This window comes from Callorhinchus milii, unplaced genomic scaffold (assembly GCF_018977255.1).
Source record: "Callorhinchus milii isolate IMCB2004 unplaced genomic scaffold, IMCB_Cmil_1.0 Scaffold9, whole genome shotgun sequence".
Classification (NCBI taxonomy): Eukaryota; Metazoa; Chordata; class Chondrichthyes; order Chimaeriformes; family Callorhinchidae; genus Callorhinchus; species Callorhinchus milii.
In genome coordinates this window covers 5,901,414-5,923,719 of record NW_024704750.1, presented here as the reverse complement: position 1 = coordinate 5,923,719, position 22,306 = coordinate 5,901,414, and the positions used below count along the sequence as shown (strand labels likewise).

Genomic DNA, 22,306 nt, shown 5'->3' with positions numbered 1-22,306 from the left:
AATTGCATCTATCAATGGTTGGCTGCTCAAGGGTGCATCCTAAAGCTAATTCTGTTCTATACAAGGTCAATATACACAAGGTCAATACATATGGATCAACAAAATTGATCAAAACACATGTGTACAACTTACTGACCAAATTTTGATTATACAGAGGATACTTTGTGCATTATTGTCCCTTCATGTTTCCCTGAAGGTTTTTTAAAAAATATATAAAAATGGCCAACCCATAGCTTGCCAGAAAACATTGCTAATAAAGAGGAACAATTTGAGTTGTAAGGCAGTTAGCATGCAGAAGCAACATTCAACTTCAGAGAATGTTAAGAAAATATACATCGTTCAATTCACTCTTCTGGTTAAAAAAAAACAGAAGATAATTGGGAGTAGTGAAGAAATGTGAAAGAAACAATGGATATCTGCAACACCAAAGGGCGTCACCATCTAGATTCATGTCTGCATTATCACACTGAATTCCCAAACACAACAACACCTTCAAGGGGAAGTGTTGAGGATCGCACTTAAAATCGCAGGAGGCGGCAAAAATTTACCCTGGTACCTTTTCATTTTTTATGTGTGGATCTGAACAATGAGTACTAACAGGCTATTTTATTGTGGAGAGCATCATAGCTCAGGCTTTCCCTTAATTACTAACCACGTACAAGCACTTTCAGCAGGGATGAGTTTATAGCAATTTAAAAAAAAATCATAAATCTTGCACCACTTTTCACCTCCAAAGTCCAATTTGTTCTGAGTCAAATTGTAATACCAATCACCCAGCTGAGATTCGACCTGTGCCCTTTCTAGCCTGCATATCTCAACACACACCAATCAGTGTACTTACACACAGAGCCATCAGTGAGGGTAATAAATCCCCTCCATTTAAAAAAGTTCTGCTCCATAAATATTAGATAGACACCGAAATTTTACTTACCTCCACTTGCATATTCCATCACTAAATAAAGCGTCTTCTCAGTTTCAATAACTTCAAACAATTTTACTAGGAAATAAAAATAGAAAGAAACGTGCATTAATAAATACAAATTTGAAAAAAAAGAAAGCAATCATCAACCCAAAGCCAGTTTCATACAATTTACTTACTACTTGTCTACAAAACTTTTGAGATGTGAAAGCTGCTAAATAAATGTAAGTTTTTTTTAAAAATTAACAAAGCATTAGGGGTTTAATGTATCCATTTGCATATTTGTTTGTTAAAATAAATTCTGAATGATTAAAAATTATTTACTGCCCTTCCCTACCCTATTCAATTGTTGCTTCCACTATCAATCGGCCCATTTTATATCCAGACTTCAGTTGGATCATCAATTTTGGGTAGTGTAAAATTTTTGGTTTAAATGTTTTAGAACACTTTGCCATAGAGCAGCAGTAAACCAGAAAAAGGAGGCAGTGAGTTATGTCATAAAACTGAAGGTGACGCAGGAATGACTAAATGTATGCTGTTCACATTCATTCATTTCCTATTTCAAGCACAGATAATTAATAAGCATTGATATTGTAGAACTAAATATAACTCATACAAATGTTTGTCATTTTAAACTGCTAAGATGGCTTAGCGTTTATCAGCTTCTTTTTTTACACCTCCTTCATCCAGTCATTAAATTTAAACACTAGCAGTGTATCAGTTGCCAAGGAAATGTAGAAGAATGTTTGAGAAAATCCTCAACAATATATCAAAATAAAAAAGAGCTTGCTTCATCTGATTTGATTATTACTATTAGCCTAAATTAATTACACATCAAAAACGTGCTGCAACACTGTCCAAAGGAAATGACTCATTTGTAGGTAATATGCTTGTAATATCCACAAATCATATGTTGAATGGAAGATAAAGAAAGGACGGAGATAGGATTTGAGAGATGGTTTTGGTTGTAAAGTTCACTTGTTTTTCAAAGTCCAGACAGATAGCCACACTGGTTTTACCTTCCCGCTACCGTTCCATCTAGTCTTGACCAAAAGAAAAAGGAAAATAAAATTTCTTAAAACGTTTTAATTCTGTGTTTGCAGACTGCTTTACGTTTTAAAATATGTGGATTATGGCTCTGTGGCTAATTGAATTGCTCTTTCGTCATACCTACAGAGTAAATAGCAGCTATTAACTCACTTCAATGCACTCAACAGTCCTATATTCTTCTTATGGGTGAAGACACTAGCATGAGTTTGCCTGTAAGGTGGGTGTCCTGTGGGTTATGTAAGTGTGGTACACTTCCGGTGAAGATTGGCATGTGCAGGAAACAATTTCAGAGGTAACCTCACAATCAGGAAGTGGAATTGGAGGCATCTGTTTGTGGAATTAAGATGAGTAATAGATGGAGAAGGAATCATTTCATTAAATACACTTCCTCTGTTTCTTAGTGGGCGAGTAAGTAAAGGGAATAAATTATACGGTGTGAATTATTTTCTAAGCTTAGAGGAATCATTCTGAAATGTTAACCTCACCCCTTTCCCGCAACCTCCCATTCATATCCAGACTCTGGATGAATAACCAGAGTACAGCCCCTGTGCTCTGCCCCAATAAAATAAGAGCAAAGCTGTCCATTCTCCACCAATCCTTCAAAACACAAGGCAGAAGAAAATAAATACTCACCTATGTTTGGGTGATTCAAACATTTCATTATTCTTACTTCTCTGAAAAGCTGAAAGAAAAAGTAAGGAGAAATACTTCAATACTGTCGTTGAGCCATCAATTTTACTTTGTTTCCCTTTCCCCCATTGGTTTGAACTCCTTTATATTGTTTTCTGGGCTAAGCATCTGCTAAGAGAACAAATGAGCCATTTCCAGGCCTTTGCCAATACTCCAATGACCCAGCTGCCAAGGATTATATAAAAGTATTCCTGAGTTGATGGTCTGTCTGTCTTTCCTTTCTACAAGTGAAAAGACATCTCGCTTTCTCTCAACATTTCCCAAAGGATATATTTACATTACATTAATTACATTACATTAATCCATGTTCACTATCTCAAACCAATGCAATTCTGTGGCAAAGTTATGTCTTAAGATCAATTAACTGGAGAGAAAAACACATCACCGCAATTATTATCAACACATCTTCCAAGTTCAGCTAAAATTATACTGATGAGAGAGAAGGGTGGTGAAAAATTCCAATTCCATCAACTGGTTAGTCCCAGACACCTAAACCGAATGAGATTTCCTCATGGTTTATACAGTGCTCCATAGAAATCAATTCAAATCAGAGCTGACCTGATTTTTAGCTTATATTCGCAAGTGGAGGATAAAATCAATTAGATACAATCCCATCCCTGTCTTTGCTCATTAAAGTCACTTCAACAAATCAGGCCATTTTATTTTAGTAAAATAGATCTCCCTCGTCTAACAAATAAGTAACTCCCTTTTCACATTTCACAGTACTGCTTTCCTATACTTCTCTGTAAAAGCAAATAGCCATTTCACCAACATTAAAGAAATTCCCAGTTTAAGAACATCAGCAAGAATTGAACAGCTGGAAACTGAAAACACAATACATTATTTAACACAGGGAAACTGCTTTATACAGCAGTAATTACCCTGTTTGGGACTGCAATCTCCAACAACCAACTACAGTTGAGCATGTGGGTTATAACTTCAGTCTACCAACAGGCCTCCATCAAATTTGTTTATACTAAGAATTCAGAATTGCTCACTTAAAAAACAAGCCTATGGGAGGAGATGGAAACTTTCTCTAAAAAAATCAAAAATTAATCTGGGGAAACCACCACCATTCTTTTCTGGACCAGTTGTAATTATGCAACAAATATAAAAAGAATGCATACAGGTACAGTATGAATGCATATTATTGCCAGAAACACAGAAACACCAAAGTACTTATCTAAACAGTCAACACATGATAGAAATACTTACACATACCTACAGATTATTCCAGATTGCAAATTGAGTCTAGAGAATAACTGCTAATAGTGGATACAGCATAAGCCTTCAGCTTGCTTTCGCAGATCACAACCAAAGGGATAAAAAAATATTTTGCCACGCTGCCTTAGAATCTGGTTTACCTAAAATTCTACCAGCAGTCAACTCCTTTAGCTTTCAAATAATCTGTATTCTAATTAAATAGCAACAATGCTGCAAACAGAATGAGATTTCCTCTCTAGAGATGCATAATATGGTGATAGGTAAAACTAGGGCACTGACGGTTCTAGAGGAATGAAACGGTTCTATTTTAGACCAAACCAAAGATGTCAATTTAAGATTACTCTCGAGTGCAAACAAGATGGGTCAATCACCAAAGTACACTTATGCTATCATAATTCCATCTTAGTAATCAAATACAGCATTTGCATATATTATCCACTAACGTTCTAGCATACCACATTAAATCATAGTTTGAAATCACACCTGTACTTGCCTCTTGTAAAAGTAAGAGTCTGACCACATGGACATTGCGTTTCCAGTACAATACCTAAGAAACAGTATTTAATTTGTATCCCATCCTTGAGATGGATAGTTCAATGATTTGACTTTTTAAACTGTGAAGGGGAAAGCAAAGCAAGCTACACACTTAGTGCTGAAATACAAGAATGGAAGCTCCACAAAGTCCATATTTTTAATTTGTCAGTTATGTCTGAATGCCATAAATCTCCCAGGCCAGCAAATTAGTGGCACGAAATGTTGTATTAATTACTAAAAGCACCATTCATATAGTTTAGAGGAAATGAAGAGCAGGAAACCTGAATAACTTCCCTATAGAGCTGTGTGGTCGATGCACCAGTGCCTTTTCCATTTATCGTCACCTTCTTCTTCTATTACCAGACCAATACTCCTTTGGTTAATTTCCTATTAACTCTATTATACTTAATCCTCTTGCTTTTGTAGGCGATCACAAACTAAGTGGCAGAAAGATCTTTAAGCTCTCTAATACAAGTGGTTTATACAGTTGGGCAACCCAATGCTCACCATTAAGGGTGTCAGGTTACGTTCCAAGGCTGCTAAGTGCTCAAACCTTAACACAGCTGGTTGCAACTTTTGTCAGTTGTCACCTGGCTACAAGATAGAGCTCCAACAGTGGAGAAACAAATAGAAAATGCCACAGGTCTGCCAACTCAAGTTTTGGAGTCAGGAACAACAGGATGTATCTGCATAAAGTCCAGAAGAACAGGAAGGAAATGGATATACGGCTACAAGCTTTCTGCTACAAGAAGAAGCTTACAATTTACACGTCTGATTTAAGACTCTCCACTGGTAGGAACACAGTAATGCGTTAAATGCTAAACAGATGCTCATGAAAGGTCATGGTCTCTATGATCTCAAAAAAACATGTTTTCATCCAGTTAAGTAATTTGTCAAAGAAAATAAAAGCTACAATTACATTTTATTGTGTGTAACACTACAGCCTCTTAACATGCAATCACCGGAGGTGGTATGCAGATATGTACTTATTAAACTTCAGCTGCCGTGGAAAGAGCGCAGTCTGCATTTGGATCTGGGGATCCCAATCCAATTCCTCGACTAGAAATTCATCCAGAATTAACTTGAGCTTTCTCTACAGCTACGATTATGCAATATTAAAATGGACTAATAAATTCCCAGTTATACATTATCATATTGATGATGCTTTTCAGCAATACTCAAAATCAGTGACAAACTTGTAAAGTGAATTTGTATGCAATAAATCAGCAGTACAATTCAGGATTGCCCACATCCATCAGGTGCCCAAACTATATTTAAATATGAAGACTTTAATTCACATCCTACACTACACTGAATCTACACTCATCCTTGATGCAGTTGAATATCATAAGTTGGGTGCCCTCGGAACCCTTTTTTCAGAAAATGGTATCAACACTTCTTGCATAGGAAGGCAGCCATTTTAGCTTTGTATCCCATTAGAACACAATGTTTTGCTCACGGACCCAAAACAGTACATTATAACAAGGATCTTCTCTATTTTATTTCTGAAGCTTTAAAGTAACAGACTTTCAAATAACTAGTCCTATGCAATTTAAGAGGTCAACCAAGGAAAGTTCATTAGTCAAGGCCTGAATGTTGAATCAAACCTGACCATGTAAAACAGATTATATACCAGCACAAAACACCTGGCTGGAGATTGAGGGGTTTATTTCCTGACAGCACAAGCTCAAATCTATTTTGTGCATTACCCCTGCCTTCCTCAAAATGTTGCAAGCACATGCAAGTTTTTTCTTCCCTTTCATTGTCTGCAGCATCATAAAATGTTTAATCCACAGCAATTCATTTAAACAGTACTCCGAGAAGTAAATATTTTAAGCGTGGAAAGCCTAACCTATTCTGACATTTTTCTGTACATGCACTGAGCAATACCCTTGTGCACTCAAAGCAGACGCACATGCAATGTATCTGGTATGTGTGCATAGTTGTATCAGTCCAGTTAGAGCACAGCCCATGAATGGAGGCACTCTATAGTATAATCACAGGATGGATCCACTGAAATCAGAACTCTGATAACCAATTTTGTCTCAACAAAAACAGATTTTAAACTGAATTTCTACAGCTTGTATTTAGCAGCCTTCCATAAGGCTTGAAAGCTACATCAAACATGGGGGTTTCTCATGGATTTTTCATTTAGATTCAGGATGTTATAAGAAAAATAAATTTCTGGGTGGTTAGTTTGATTCCATTAAATGTTAATTTCACGAACTCCACATTTCGTGACGATATAAATATTGAAATGTACAATTACTGGACTTCAGCACTCTGCTTAGTCTAAATGCCTAGCTGTGCTTCAAATGGTACCACAATGAAGTTGGCGATCAAAAATCCATACTTGTGAAAGTGCTTCAAATTAGCATGATTGATTGAAAAAGCAATGTATGTAACACAATAGCTTTACATAGTTTAAAGTTAGAAACACAGAATAGCAATTGCGTGTGTTAACTTGTATTTTTTCCACAAACTCTAATGTCCACCTCCTTTCCCATTTCTTATTCTCTCTCCAATCAATCTCAAAGCTAAAAGATACAAATATAAAATGGAAAATGAGAAATCCAGTTGATTTCAATTGGTTTCAAACTGCAATATAATACCAGTTAAACATGACCCGTGATTTATGTGGCTACAGGCTCTCTCTGAATGGCTGAATATTGCGGCATTTTCATTTTGGGAGCAGGAAACATTGAAGCATTGATTTTAATTAAAAAAAAATCCTCCCCCAAATTTTACTTGTTAAAGGCTTCATTGTGTAGTGAATGGCCCAACTAAGAGTAAAATAAACACAGAAACATGGCAATTAAGCTTCCTTAAATTGCAGAGCTCAGCATATTGATAGTACTTCCCCCCCACCCTCACTATTAATTAACCAAAGAGGCATGCATCAGCTTGGACAACAAGTATTAAACCGTTGGGTTGCAACAGCTGAGTCCAATCCTGTCCTCATCCAACATTCACACATGCGTTCATCCAACAAAAGTCACTGGATAGCAATTGGCAGGGATTATTCCCAACCCAGCAACTTGAACACAGACATCATATCTGATGCATTTTGCACACAGTTGCAAAACAAATTAAACACGTGATGCATGTGTCGATCGCAGCCCCTACTAATTCCGCACTGACCAGTGGTCAAATCTGGGACCTTTCTGGTTTGTATTAGAAAGTACTAAATCACAAGATTCATTTTCTGAAATGCTTGATCTCATCCGCACTCAGATTATGAAATTTTGCACCCTGACAATATGATGTAACCATAAATAGTTTTATCATGCTGATAATTGGACTATGAGATTTAGTGTCAAACTTAGACATTTTGTGAATTTCTCATTTAATGAATGTAAAAAAATCGGTCTTCTTTGAAAGAAAAAATACATTGTACTCTTTATCCAGTGATGAAATAATTATTTTCCATGTTATAGAAATCCCTAACAAAACCTGAAAACCTAAGAAGTCTTGACACACAACTTTGGTTCAGACTCAAAATTCCCAAACAACTTCAAGTTAACTTCATCCACAAATTACAGTACAACTTAAACAATTTGTACTAGTCAGGAACATGACATTTAATATGATTTACCCAAAGACCGAGTTGCAAGTAAACTGTATGTAAGTCATATAAAATCTGATTGAATCAATAATCTACACTGCAAATGCACAAGTCAATGCAGCCGGTAAGTACACATGCAATGAAGTTCTTCTGATGGATCAGGACTACGTTTTCTGTGATTCAATGCAGCCAGCTGGTCATCATGAATGCGTCAATGGGTCAAGATGTCAGTTCCCTTGTTTCAATGCAGCCGGTAAGTGCGAGAGTAATGGGGGATTGGGAGCAGCATTACGAGTTAGAAGGTGATCAATAAGAGCAATGGAAAGAACGCTATGTAATTTTGACAGGAAATTGAATGAAACTCGGTTGAATGCACGACTTAGGCAATTATATGAATTATAAAGACTTATTATGCGAGTTTTACTGTAGTCACTGCACTTCAATGTAAAAACCTGTGAAGCGTTAAGACATTGAGACAACATAACAAGGCAGTGTATCAAATGCAAGGCTTACTATTTTAACTTATGCTATTAACTTGTTTTAAATAAAACAAAGTTATTGCATAATTGCAAATTAACTACTTAGAAACGCCATTGCACAACAAATTAAACACTTTAGAAGTTAGCGCTCTACACAGTGCTGCATTAGTGTTAACATACTGCTCTGGTGCACAAATAAAACTGATAAACATGATTGTGGCACAAAATCAGAGCTATTTATGGTCAGAAAATAACAATTGTGAACATAGATGAAATGTTAAAGATTAACAGAAAGGGTGGAGGCTGTGGTTTGTGAATATTTTTGGTACCACAGCTTTGTTCTCTGACTTCCATTACCAACATGCTGCCTCAGGTAAGCACTCACACAAGGGTTTCTGTACACTTCACATGCACATTTTTGTGGGATAACATCAGTACTGAATAAATGGAGGGAAAAAAAATCCACTCTCTCAAAGAAAATATAAAGACATTTTAGAATATGGCTAGAATCATAAAGCTGAATAATCAAGCCTGAACAGTATCCTCACTATGAATTACTTAGTGGCTTTTTGTAACTTCCACTAAATGAAGTCAAGAGCTATCATCCTTGCCATAAGTTCTAAAACACTGTAGGAATCCTTCACCATTTTTTTATTTAGGGTTTAATTATACTGCAGCATTACAAAAATTTGTAAAGAATGAACAATGTTCAGAGAGAGCTGCACAACCTTAAGACCTACTGGTTTCTGGTTAATTTCTAACAGTTTGGAATTAAAAGTTCAGCAACATAGAAACCACCAACAACAATTGATTGGAAGCTAAATGCGGAGGGGAAAGAAGATAATGTCCTCTCTTGCACTCAGCTCAATGAGCCTATCACCTCCATCTTTGCCCTCTACACTGGCTCCTCATCCCCCAGGGAATCAAGTTCAAGATTTTCATCCTCACTTTAAATCCCTCCACAGTATTACTCTATAATATAGCTGTCTGGTCTTCTAAAATCCTACTAAACTACCTGTCCCTCTCAAATCCAAACCCATGTTGGGTACAAACCCTGAACTGTCCTGTGCTTGGGAAATCCTCCCAATGTGAAAGGCACCATATAAATGCAATTTGTGGTTGCAGTGATGAGGGCGGACAATTTTGTGGAGGTGAGGGAAAGCAGAGCAAGGGAAGCAGATGTGAGGTTTGAAGTATATTTGTGGAGTGAAAAAACCAGCAAAACTAACCATACTTTCCACCACATTGGAGCACATCAAAATCAAAATATTTACCACAAAAAGCCTCCATCTACTCCAAAGCAAAAAAAATGGAAATCCATTTCTAGACCCAATACTACTTGCAGTCAAAATATTTAGACTAGAATTCATGTCCATGGTCATTTAAGATCAGTTTTTCCTCTCTTTTCCCCATAACATAATACACTAAAATCACTGGGAATCAAGTATTCATGCCTGAACATTGGCCCAGCAATTCACATACACAGAACACGCCTAGGTGTCTAAGATCTGAGCCACTGTAATTTGTCAGTCTAAAAAAGTAGATGTGGTAACCATCAAGTGCCACTAAATCTTTCAACAATCTGAAAACACCACACAGAAAAATTTGATGAACAAACTTACCTAAATATCAGTTGAATAATCTAAGTTTAATAGCATTTCCTTTGCTTTCATTATTGTAGCAAAACCTTCTCTAGCAAAAAGATCAATTTGTTAAAAAGCTTTCATTCTGATATGAGTGTTCCATTGAGAAAACAAACTACATATAATTTTGCTTAAATTACATTAACTTTTGGGCACTGGCCAACAACTTTCTATTGCTTTTAGCTTAGTGACGTACACTTGAACTCAAAGTTGTCACTTTTTTGCAATCTTTGAGGAAGTCTTTGCCAAACTTGTACTGCTTCAAATCGGGGACAATTATAAAGATAGATCTCCAAGCCTATCTCTGGAGGCAATAGTGGATCTTTGATTATATTGCAATGTTGCCACTGAACTCAGGGCCACTAAGATGAGCAAAATTTCCTGACTGCTGCCCAGGTGTTTCAGAAATTGTGCATTTGACCCAATTCATGCCACTGATTATAGATATCAAATTTACTGGCTTAATGGATGCCCAGTATAAGACCAGATTGCCTAGTTGTCCAGCCAACCAGTCAGTATAGTAAAGACACTGCTGAGAGAACATAGTCTATTTTGGTAACTTGTTTCAAAGGATTATCTGTTTGTGCCATGTGGTACAACCCTGAACCACAGAGACCACAAAGATTTGAACCATGGCCTGCATCAAGTTCACTAATCTCAGGAAGGGGATTGCTACAATTGAACAAGTTAGATTTACATAAAACTGTACAGCACAGAAACACGCCATTCGGCCCAACTAATCCATGCAGGTGTTTAAGTGTCTTTACTGGTCTCCAAACGCAGGAAAAATACAATATAAATCCACCAACTCCTTACTCCCTGCTATACCGTTCTATTCCCTTCTCCCTCATGTGTATATCTAGCTTCCTCTTAAATGCATCTATACTATCCGTTCCAACCACAACTTTGAGCAGAAAGTTAAACACTTACGACCCACCCTCTGTGTGAAGAAGTTCCTCCTAAATTCTGTTAGATCCCTTAGTTGCTATCTTATATAGTGACAATATGCAGAGAAACAAAATTAGCCTGTGTAACTACATTTAATTTCTAATCAGGAAAGTAACAGCATCCAGTGCCACACATGCTTTAGATTTCATCCAACAGCATAAACCTACCAATATTAGTTTCAATATAATAATTGTGCTCCCATTTGCTACTAAAGCAAAGTGAAAGAGTAAAATCACTGCCTGCACAGGTTTGAAATTGGCTCCAAATTAAATCCTCTCACTGTGGAATCTGACACAGCCCAATGTGCGTCATGGTTAAAGGGCATGCTGCACTGCAAACAATATACAATCAATTCATATGGATCAGCTTGATGCAAATTGGAACACAACCTACAATAAATACTGGTTTATGTTTTTATATTACGTTCAAGATGTTAATAAATGGTCAAATACTACATCATAACACTGATTACAAAGCAGTTTGTTCTTGAATAGAACCACATCAAAATATGTAAAATACACTGGAAACTCGATATTAAGGGTTGCTGACAGACTGACCTATTTTGTCCTTTTTAGTGAGGCTCCCTAATTAGTGAGCCTGGGATTTTGGTCACAATCATTTCAATTGAAAACTTGCTTGAATAGTGAATTGCCACAAGTTAAGTTTTACTCTTTAATAAAAACGTTGTACACCATTAAGGTATCAAACATGGTTCTTTTGTATAAACCAAACAAAATCCAAAGTATTAACACACATACATGTACATTTACAAACTGACTCACTGGATGATTTCAAACTTACAAATTTCTCTCAAAGTGAGTCAATTATTTTGCAATAGAAAGTTAGCAAGTTAAGAGCACGAAAATTGTGGTACCCATAATGGTGTAGTGGACAGGGCTGCATTTTATGGACCAGGAGCTTGCTGGTTTGCTCGTCTCAGACAGGCTGCATGGGAAAGCTAAATTGGCCCTATCCCTCCCAGGTTTAGTGAGATGAAAACCAGCCAGTTATGCATGTATTGCAACTGACTTGTGTGAAATACTTATAAAACTTCCCCTTTTCTGGATCATTCAACACATACAAAGGAAGCATCACATCAATACACACACACACACACACCACAACTTAAAAGATAAAGGAAACAAAATGGGCTGTTTAGTTAATCTACTGATCCAAGCATGAATTACAGACTGCCTAAAAGTACAAAACTGACATATCAGCTGATAAACCAAGTAATATAACTCAAAATGTTACACCAAAACTGAAAGGCACCATTTTTGGGTGGGGCATTTACTGCAGACATTGTAGCATAGTGCAGCTTTTCTCAGTCACACTGGCATTATTATGAAATAGAGGTCATTGCAGACCGAATGTAGCAAGGTGGAACACATTGCTGTGGTTACCATCAGTACTGACTGACTGATCAATGTACTCTACTTTCACAGGATAAAAGCAACATTTAGTAACAGGTTATAAAAGCCAACATCCCATAGCACCACAAAAGTGCTAGGATATGGTTCTTAGGTCATACTATTCACCTGAGCAGTCAGACCATCCAAGAACACTGAAAGGAGCATGGGGGTGGGGGCAGACAGCCCAGTGAAATTCAACCCAGTTGCATTTATATTTGCCGTTAAATACTGTCAAGCTGAGATAAATAACACCAAATCCATTAAACTGCCATTTTGCAAAATTTTTCTTTAACTTGTTTTTTTTTTGCATTTCAACAAAACAATAAAAAAAACTCGTGAGACGACCTCTCTGGAAATAATGCAATTTCAGACAAAGTATAGGCAGCAAACTAAAGGAAATTAGTTTAAAAATAAAGCCAATAATAATCCTTGCATTGATGGGATCATGGGATCTTTAACATCCATCTGGACAGACAGGCAAGAACACAGTTTAACATCTCATCCAAAAGCAGTACAACCAACCATAAAGCACACCCACCCACCGGATTGGATTTTCATAGACTTGAACCCACATCCTTCTGACTCAAGAACCAGTGAGCTAGGCTGACGCACATAGCTCAGCTATTCAAGGATTTAAAATTCCTATCAAAAACCTTTTTGACTAACAGATTTGTTTCCAAATAGATTTTTTATTTCAGTCCTCCTTTCTTTTTTGAAAGAGTCGTGATAGCCAGGTGACAATGAGGTGAGAATAAAATGCAATAAATAAGCAGGGAGATTTGGTGGCATATTGCTTTATTTAAGAAGCTAAATTTATTATATTCATGATTCATGGTTCAACCAACCACTGATAAATAAGACTTGAGGCCAACTCGAATCCCCCAATCCGTTAACATATGAGATTCAATTTTTTAGGGGAAGCATTCATATTTTATGGCAGCCCTTATGTAGTAATCAATACATTTCAGCTCCAAGTCTATGGAAGGATAGACAAATATGCTATTTCTTCACTAGCAGCTAAATAGACGAAACCAAAATGATCAACTCATCAAACACTATCACATCTAAAAACTAGACAGTGACCATATTTACAAAAAGTACAATGCAAAATGAAACTCCTGAATGTTACATATACACATATATATCAAAATCATCTTTTACCAAGCATTGTCTTTCTTGAACACAAATCACGACAAACCTTCACCCTGGATGGAAATAATCCAAAACACAAATTGCAATAAGAATGGCCTATTGGGAAAGTTCCGAAAGACCAGTATCCACTGAAGGAGAGGGAAGGGTGAGAGAAAACGATCTTTAAAAAAATCACCAAAATAGATGTATTCAACAGATTCCAGAATGAGAAATAAGATTCTAACAATTTGCTTCACTTTTGGACCCACAAGTACTGATGGAGTGAAATTTCTCTGGACAAACAAGATTAGAAACACACAAAAATAATCACTTCCTTTCTAGTTTCATATGCAGAGGCTACTGAAACTAAAACTCTACTTCATTACTCTATTAACACCAAATGACATGGAACAAAATGTCACTGTCTGATTTATGGCATACAATGCAATACAAATTTATATTTATTTAGCATCTTTCACATTAGGAAGATGTCCCAAAGAGCTTAATACCCGAGTTGCGCTTGCAGGCTGATGGGGTCAGAAGGGGAGGTTTTCAGTCATTGCACCTGACAGTGTTTCCTATGAAGGACTTTGAGATGTCCTGAAAGATGCTTTACCAAAATACAAGGATCATCTCTGACGCTTTTTCACAGTTAAATAAAATAAATAATACACCAGCCTACCTGCAATGTTTTTCTCTAGATTGCTGGTACACTGCTACAGCACTTTCCAGTAAACTACTATATTTGATCAATTTTCCATTACCACATAATTGTTTAATGTAGATGTTCTCATGGATCAATGACACAGCTCAGTGACCCAATACCAGCTTGTTAGAAAGCCCTCTCCATGTTGCATAATTATAAAATAGGGTGAGAGAAGTCCATTAGTTCATGAATTTTAAAAAGCAGGTTGTGTTATAAATTGATGAAGTACAAGTCAAAATTTCCAAGTAGTTAAAATTAAAATAAAGCTCATTTACACACTGAAATTCTAGCAATGTTAAGCAAGCAATTGCAAATATTTTTAACTACCAGCCTACATTAGTACTCGTCAGTGGAATTATAAGTTAGAAAAAGGTAAGTTTTGAATCCTGATCTGGTATTAGGAAATGATAAAAATTGCACACAAACCTGCTGAATTCAAGTAAAGAAAACAGCCTTAATACTGAAATACAAACATACCCTTTTACTCTTTAGATATTCTATAGAATACTGTTGTCAGAAGCAGCTTTTAATTGACCAAAGCCGACAGTAAATAATTAAGTTTCCCTACAGGGAAGTCTGTGCTTCCATGACCTAATTCACTTCAGTGAATTCATTCACTTTAGAATTTAAACATATTTCAGCCAGCCAAGTTCAATAAAATTTTAAAGTGCAGAGAAATTTTCCAAATGAAATAATAACAGGCTTTCTATACAGAACTGAATTAGCTTTCAAAGAAGCACAGAGTCTGACTAGCTACACATATTAAAGGGCCATAAGATGGAGTCCCCAGAGATCAACACCTTAAGCTTTTAATTTTAAAAAAAGGGACTTCAATCACCATGCTCTGTCAAATCAATGCATCAAAGGAACAAAAAAAACAGGGCACTGATCTGCATAAGCACTTTCGATTTTGATTATTTATGAATGACAAGAGGGCAAAAAAAAGTGACATTAAAATAATCTGTCATGACATTTTTTGCAACCTTGGAAAGAATTACAAGATTGCAAAAATGTAGCAATCAGCTCTCTTATAGCAAAACACTTTCACATTGTGTGTTGCGGCATCATTGCAGGGTGTGCATCAAAAAATGTACAGCAGGATCAATTTTACATAGCTGTACATTAGTTTTATTATCAAAAGGAGTTTGCAGATTTTTACTCGACTGCTCAGATTTTGGTTAACAAGAACATGCCTAGATGTGGCTCATATTTATGGAGGAAAGTTCTTCCCCCATGAGGTTCATGATTAGATAAATAATCACATCCTGATTGTGTCTGCACTGTGGAAGTTTTGTTGCAAACTGTATCGACTAAATTTAATAGTCAGTTACCAACAGCTTAGTACTGTAATTATTATTTTTATCCTTGCATTTGATATAACACTTTTCACGTCTTCTAGACGTCTCAAAGCGCTTCACAGAATATACTGTAAAGTTAATTGACTGTATATTTGTGGGCGAAACGCAGCAGCCAATTGCGCACAGCAGTGTCCCACAAACAGTCATGGATTGAAGTGACCAATTTATTATTGTTATTTTTTCTTGAAGGATTATTATCAGGCGTAAATTCCCAATAATAAATTTTTAATAAATAATAAAGTAATAAATTCCCACGCTTGTTTAGAAGGAAAGGATTACAACCATAAGTTGTCCACTGATTCAGTGAATACACTAATAAAGCATTTGCCCTCAGACTGAGGAAAATATCCTTTTCCTCTGCCCGAACATTTGTCATGTTTACATGTTGCATCCACTTGATGTCTATAAACACCATTTTTTTATTGCCAAACAAACTGAATGCCATGCTACATCAAGTTCCAGTGTAAACTGCTTTATAATTCTGAAAACATAATTTCTCATGGTATTTTTCAATAAAATACTGGTTTGTGATATAAATTATAAAGCTGTTAGAAACCAGATGTTGTAATTATTTAGTTTGCTGTCTGCCAATGGGATTTCTGATGCTGTCACAATAAATTCTTAGGATTCGGTTCATTTGAGTTGCTACATAAATTCTTATCACAATTAATGTCAATCAAAACACTCATCATCATTCAACTACGCATTGGTCACTGCTTTGAACCTCTGCAACAATTTCAACCTTAATGGAACTGAAAAATACACACTGCAAGAATTTCACCATGATTCCGGCTTGTGGCAGGACAGTGCAAGGTGATGAATAGAAGCAGATGTCCTGTTTTGCAGACTCCACTGGTGCAAGCTTTTCCTTGATTACAGCAAAGAACCTTTTGAGTAATAAGCAAAATTCTACCATTTTGTGTGTGTGTGATCCAGAAACTGCTTAAGCTTTGTTAAAATAAGATAAGTGTTCTAAATATTTGTGCTTTAAATGTTATTACAACAAGATAATTTAATGTATTTACAGATTACAAAATTCAAATCTATAGCTTCTCAGAAGCAACATACAGGCATCAGACACAGCAATTTTACTCCAAATTAATTGATAAACATTAGACTTTTGTATGCCTACACTCAACCTACCTAAAAAAAAGATCTAGCAACATTGTAAAAATCTTATAATACTGGATAATCACTACAAATGTAACAGGACAGTGCAGGTAGCTAGACATTTTGTATGGAGTTTAAAATGAAAGTCCTTGGTAATCAGTTAATGTTAGTAGCTCAGCAGGAACTTAATGTAATCATTAGGCACAGTAAAAGCTATACATTACAGTCCATCCATAATTTACCTGCATTAATCAGTCAATACAGCACAACAAAATGGAGCATTAGGATGCTAATAGTCAACATTGTAGTTTAAATTGGTAAAGGTTAAGCTGCAGTTTAAGCTATTTCTGCTCCCTTCTACATACAATAATGTATTATATGGAGCTATGTGTATATCTGAATCTTAGATCTTTATTTAGCAGGATCCCGAGGGTAAAAAGAAGCGGATCTTAATCACATCCATCTCCAAAACAAAGCTATACAAATATTCAGAAATGCAGTGTGTGGACCTTTTTATTATTAAATCGGTCAGTCTCATTTCCAAGTAAGCAAAATATGTATTAAAAGGCACTGAAGTTACCTAAGTTATTCAAAAATACTGAAATAAAAATAATCAACTATTATTGGTCAATTATGTTAGGTTTTATAAATATAAATTTTAAATATTCAGAGTTCACATTGATGAGTTATAGAGAAAACACTGCCAAAAGAAACACTGCCATTACAGCTTTTGCTTAGTCCTGGTAAACAAAGCTACCGCTAATTAAAATTCTATGTCTAAGTATTCAGATCTATATTTGTTGCTTTAGAAACAGCCAAAGAGCAAAATGCATCTACGTTTTAATTAATATTCTATGGTTGAACAACATTCTCACTCAATGCTGTGTACTTTGAGATCCTATCCTCATCTCAGCTGTTTATGACTAAAATACATTTGCAAGAAAATGAAGTATTTTTAGAAATGTTGAATATATAGTCAAGCAGACTGCTCACACTTAATACTCCACTTCCTGTCTTCAGTTTCCAGCAGCCCAATTGTAGCAGAAATTTTCACTTTATATCAAGTAATGTTTTGAGAATACACAAAGTACACCTTGAGAGTACACTGTTGCATTTACGTAGCAGGTAATAGCATGATTCTCCCTTGATTACAAAACGCGTAATGAACCTTTCGCACAGTTTTCAGCATGTAATACAACATCATAATCTGAAATAAAGATTTCCTGTTCTCAAGCACACTACCACCTCTGTGAAATGGCAATCAAATTTAAGAACAATTTATTTTTCTTTTATGTAATGTTGACACCTGCCTGAACTTTGCTTTTGCCTGGAAAAGCTATGAATACAAACATTCCGTAGCAAACATTTATAGATCAAAGGGGATAATGAGCAGTTTTCATTGCAAAACGTCATTCTCTGTCCAGCAGAGCAATTGTTGCCCATCACTGCTTAGATTTATACCATTGTCCCTCCTCCCTACCAGCTACCCTTTCAAAACCATGCACCCATTTCAACAACAATGGCAGAATACACGACATGACACACAGCTACAGGCTTCAACATTTACGAATGAAAAACAAGCTTGTGGAGGCCAAGTGAATGAGACTTCTGCCCGTTCCCCATCAAAAGTAGAACATTGTATTATTACAATGTGACCCTTGTATTAAACAAACCAAGAACTGACAGAAGTAACTAAGAATGATTAGTAGAATCGAAACAAATCCTAGACCATTAGGCTTTCCGAGCACATGTAAATGTGGAACTGCTGACAGCAACAGCACCATGTTAAAATGGGGTTCAACTATATCAACAGTTATGATTAGCACATTTGCTAACTATTACCCTGATTTCTACATTAAAATTAAAAGCATAACAAAACTGACAAGTGGTTATTCCTGACAAAAAATTAACTGACCTCATGAAAACAAAACTATTCAAAACATGTTTTTCACCGAACTTATTTTTTTTAAAAAAGTAAACATAAACACATGAACATGCTAAAAATCCAGCCCAAGTGATTAGATACTAAAGCTGAAATATTTCAAAATAATTACAATAGACTAACAATGATAATAAATCTGGAAATATTGTCCAAAATATTGTATTGAAATCAGCCATTTTTTGTCATCAACAGAGCAGAATCTCCAAGTTCTCCAGATTAAGTGGTACACCTGCAAATAATACATCACTAAAGGTGCTGTAGTTGCACATCTTAGAAAAAAATAATTCCCAGATGGAGCGCACTCTTAACATGAATCTAAAACTAGTGGTTCCTTACCTTTTGCAAACTGGTGGGGTTGAGCTGCGTCTTGTCAATGATTTTAATTGCAACCTAAAAGATACAGAAAATTATGAACTACAAAATGAAGACTTTGCAGAATAAACAGAATCATCCAAAATGACTTTGCACAGTTCATAGGGGCTGAGTCAAGACCACGAGAGCTTGAAAGAAGCAGGATGTGGTGCAAAGCAGTTTGGACAATGGTAGATTTCAAAACTGGGGTTCAGCAGAATATTTGCTTGTTAAATATTACAATAAATCCTCAAATTCCTCAATTCTTTTAATGTTACTGAAGATTATAATCTTGCATGACAATTTTGTACAAACCATAAGAGATTTGAAAAAATGGTAATAACCATTAGTACTTAATTGGTTAAAACCAATTCAGAAATGGGTGCAGGTTGCTAGAAAAAACAGTAATTCCAAATGTAGGATCATTCCAGAATGTTTTACCTCTCTTCCGGTGAGAATGTGCCTAGCCAATTTCACCTTAGCAAAGTTTCCCTTGCCAATGGTTTTCAGAAGCCTATAGTTGCCTATGTGTGGTTGTTCATCAGCACAGGATGTAATTGAATACCGGCATCGAGCTCCCCCAGAGCGGGTCGATCGAGAAGAAACTTCTGAGCGTCCATCCATATGAGATGTGTGCTGGGATGGAGAAAAGAGAAAGGAAGGAAAAGGAACACCACCAAATTAAAATAGTTTCCAGTTTCAAATACACTTGCACAAAAAATCATGCTAGAACAAAAGTGTGAAACCCGTTTTGAACATCGCTACAGAAGAGTAAATACCTATGTACTTATAAAACAATATCTGGTGATGTACCACATTGAAACAGGTTTAGTTGAATAGATTCCTGAGTATCTTGCTAGATAATTCATCATAGATGATTTACGTTTAGTGCAGTCATTTTTGCATTTTAGATAAATGCTTCATTCTGTTTTTTAAGTAGACAGTGATGTTGATTTCTTTCAATTATAAAAATTCTGCACTTTTGGGTTGACTAAGAATTTTAATTGAATCCCTATTACAGAAAGTCAGAATTATGGACAAAAATGAACACGATTACAATAAACCTAATATGTTAACAGAGCATAGTAGAGGCCTGTATTAGCATTGAAGCCTTAACATTCCAACTTTCCACACCCTCTCTCCTCTCGCCCACCCCATCCCCCTCCAAATTTTAACCACTTGTCCTGGAGAATCCTTCAGAAAATTAAGTATGTTTGGATTAATTAACTGAGCCGAGTTATATTAGTCAAGAAATACTGAATTTGAATCCCCATTCACACCCAGAGGATAACTATTCCTATTTCAGACCAACAACATAATTATAGGTATAGGAGCATTCATTTGAGCCATGATGCAATACCCGAACGGAGTGCATATCAGTAGCTATTGGTGACATCTTCTCATTTGCACATTCAGAACCAGAATGGAAAACTATTTCCACCTTCAAGAGCCACATCTGAACGGCAAAGAGAAAAACGGGACTTCAAAAGTTGAGGGTTGGTTTCCTCACGAACAAATAAATCCTTTTAATGCTGCAAAGTATCTACAATTTTCTAGGAAAGTGTCATTGAAAGCAATCGCAATGATGTGCCCTACTTCTTTAACTCAGCTGATACCCACCATTTCTCAGCCATGAGATTTGCCTACAACGGAAATGATAAACCATCAGTCACCCCTGGCTCTTGCCCGGACACCTGTCAGCTCATGGTGGGCACCAAACGTTGAGCTCTTCACTCGCCCGCAAGCGAACGCAGACACTTAAGCTCTACCCCTTTAAACCGTGGCACAGAACAGCCCCCCCCCCCCCCGCCCCCCAAAAAAATTTAAAAAATTGCTGGTTTGGTGTATCCCCCAAAAAATATGATGCACACAATACAACAAACCGAGCTCCATTTTCTGACATCGATGCCAATTTAAGCAGCAGAGGGATTCCGAGCCCCCGTTACTGTAGCTGACTGTCCCCGGCACAAGCCGGAACGGTATCGGTCCGTTGCAATATCCCGACACTTTGAAACCCCCGTCAACGACCGCCGCTCTGCTGCCGCCGATAACCGACTACACCGCGGTAGGGGTGAGGGGTGCGGGGGAGGGGGGGGGGGAGATACTTACATGTTCGGTTTCGCGTTCGTTCACGGTCGGTAATGGCGTTCGAGTAGACATTTTGTTTTTCTTGTCCCAATCCAACACAACGTTGACGAAATTCCAAAGCTAAAAGGAAGCGACTCAACGGGGGCATGAGCCGGGGGTGGGGTGGGGGGGGGAGACGAGGCTGGAGGGGGAGTGGGGGGGGAGACGAGGCTGGAGGGGGTGTGGGGGGGGGAGACGAGGCTGGAGGGAGAGTGGAGGGGGAGGCGAGGCTGGAGGGGGAGTGGGGGGAGACGAGGCTGGAGGGGGAGTGGGAGACGAGGCTGGAGGGGGAGTAGTGGGGGGGGGGAGACGAGGCTGGAGGGGAGTGGGAGACGAGGCTGGAGGGGGAGTAGGGGGGGGGGGGAGACGAGGCCGGAGGGGGAGTAGGGGGGGGGGGGGGGGAGACGAGGCTGGAGGGGGAGTGGGAGACGAGGCTGGAGGGGGAGTAGTGGGGGGGGGGGAGACGAGGCTGGAGGGGGAGTGGGAGACGAGGCTGGAGGGGGAGTAGGGGGGGGGGGGAGACGAGGCCGGAGGGGGAGTAGGGGGGGGGGGGGGGAGACGAGGCGGGGGCGTCAAGTCTTTCGATTTGTACCTCTTAAAAAACGATTCAGCGGCAAACATCAAACCCTCTCTCTCTCTCTATCTGTGTCACACACGCTCACTCGGTCGCGGGTCACACTCCTCTTTACATATAAATAATGTGCAAATAGTAGTAGAGAAGGTGGTGGTGGGCGGTGGGCGACGGCATAAAATAACTGACTTAAGGTTCAAGTGCAACCGTTTGAAAACCAGGGGGGTCGCTCTGCCGCGGCTGAGATGTAGGCCCAGAGGAGGGAGTCGTTGCCGCCGCCGCCGCCGCCGCCCGGGGAGCGAGGCTGTCAAGTCAGTTCGCAGCCCCCGCAGCCCAAGCCAAGCCAAGCGTTCAATCCCACCTCGGCCTCAATAACAACAAGGCCTCAAAGCGGGGCCGGTGTTCACGCCACACCGGCTTTCCGACCCCGCTCGCGGGGACGGGAGGCTCCAGGAGAGGCGGGAGTTGGCCGGAGCCGTGGCTCGCACTCCACCATGGAGAAAGCAGCAGGAAGAGGGAAGGGAGGGAGGGAGAGGGAGGGGGACG

General features: G+C 37.9%; 1 protein-coding gene across 16 annotated transcripts in view; it reads right to left on the bottom strand.

Moving 5' to 3' along the window:
- The window catches only part of mark3a (MAP/microtubule affinity-regulating kinase 3a), a 47,053-nt gene extending 25,724 nt beyond the window's left edge, over window positions 1–21,329 (bottom strand). For 11 of the 16 annotated variants that reach the window (XM_042337887.1, XM_042337889.1, XM_042337888.1 and 8 more), the window contains exons 1-5: window positions 21,172–21,328; window positions 19,504–19,698; window positions 19,048–19,101; window positions 2,603–2,651; window positions 932–997 (exon numbers count right to left, since the gene is read on the bottom strand). In XM_042337887.1, the coding sequence (XP_042193821.1) occupies window positions 932–997; window positions 2,603–2,651; window positions 19,048–19,101; window positions 19,504–19,698; window positions 21,172–21,222 (415 nt within the window). In that variant the 5' untranslated portion in view covers window positions 21,223–21,328. Of the gene's footprint in view, window positions 1–931; window positions 998–2,602; window positions 2,652–19,047; window positions 19,102–19,503; window positions 19,699–21,171 lie in introns of all 16 variants that reach the window. The other 5 variants (XM_042337893.1, XM_042337897.1, XM_042337895.1 and 2 more) reach the window with 2 other exon arrangements.
- Window positions 21,330–22,306: the final 977 nt, after the last annotated feature.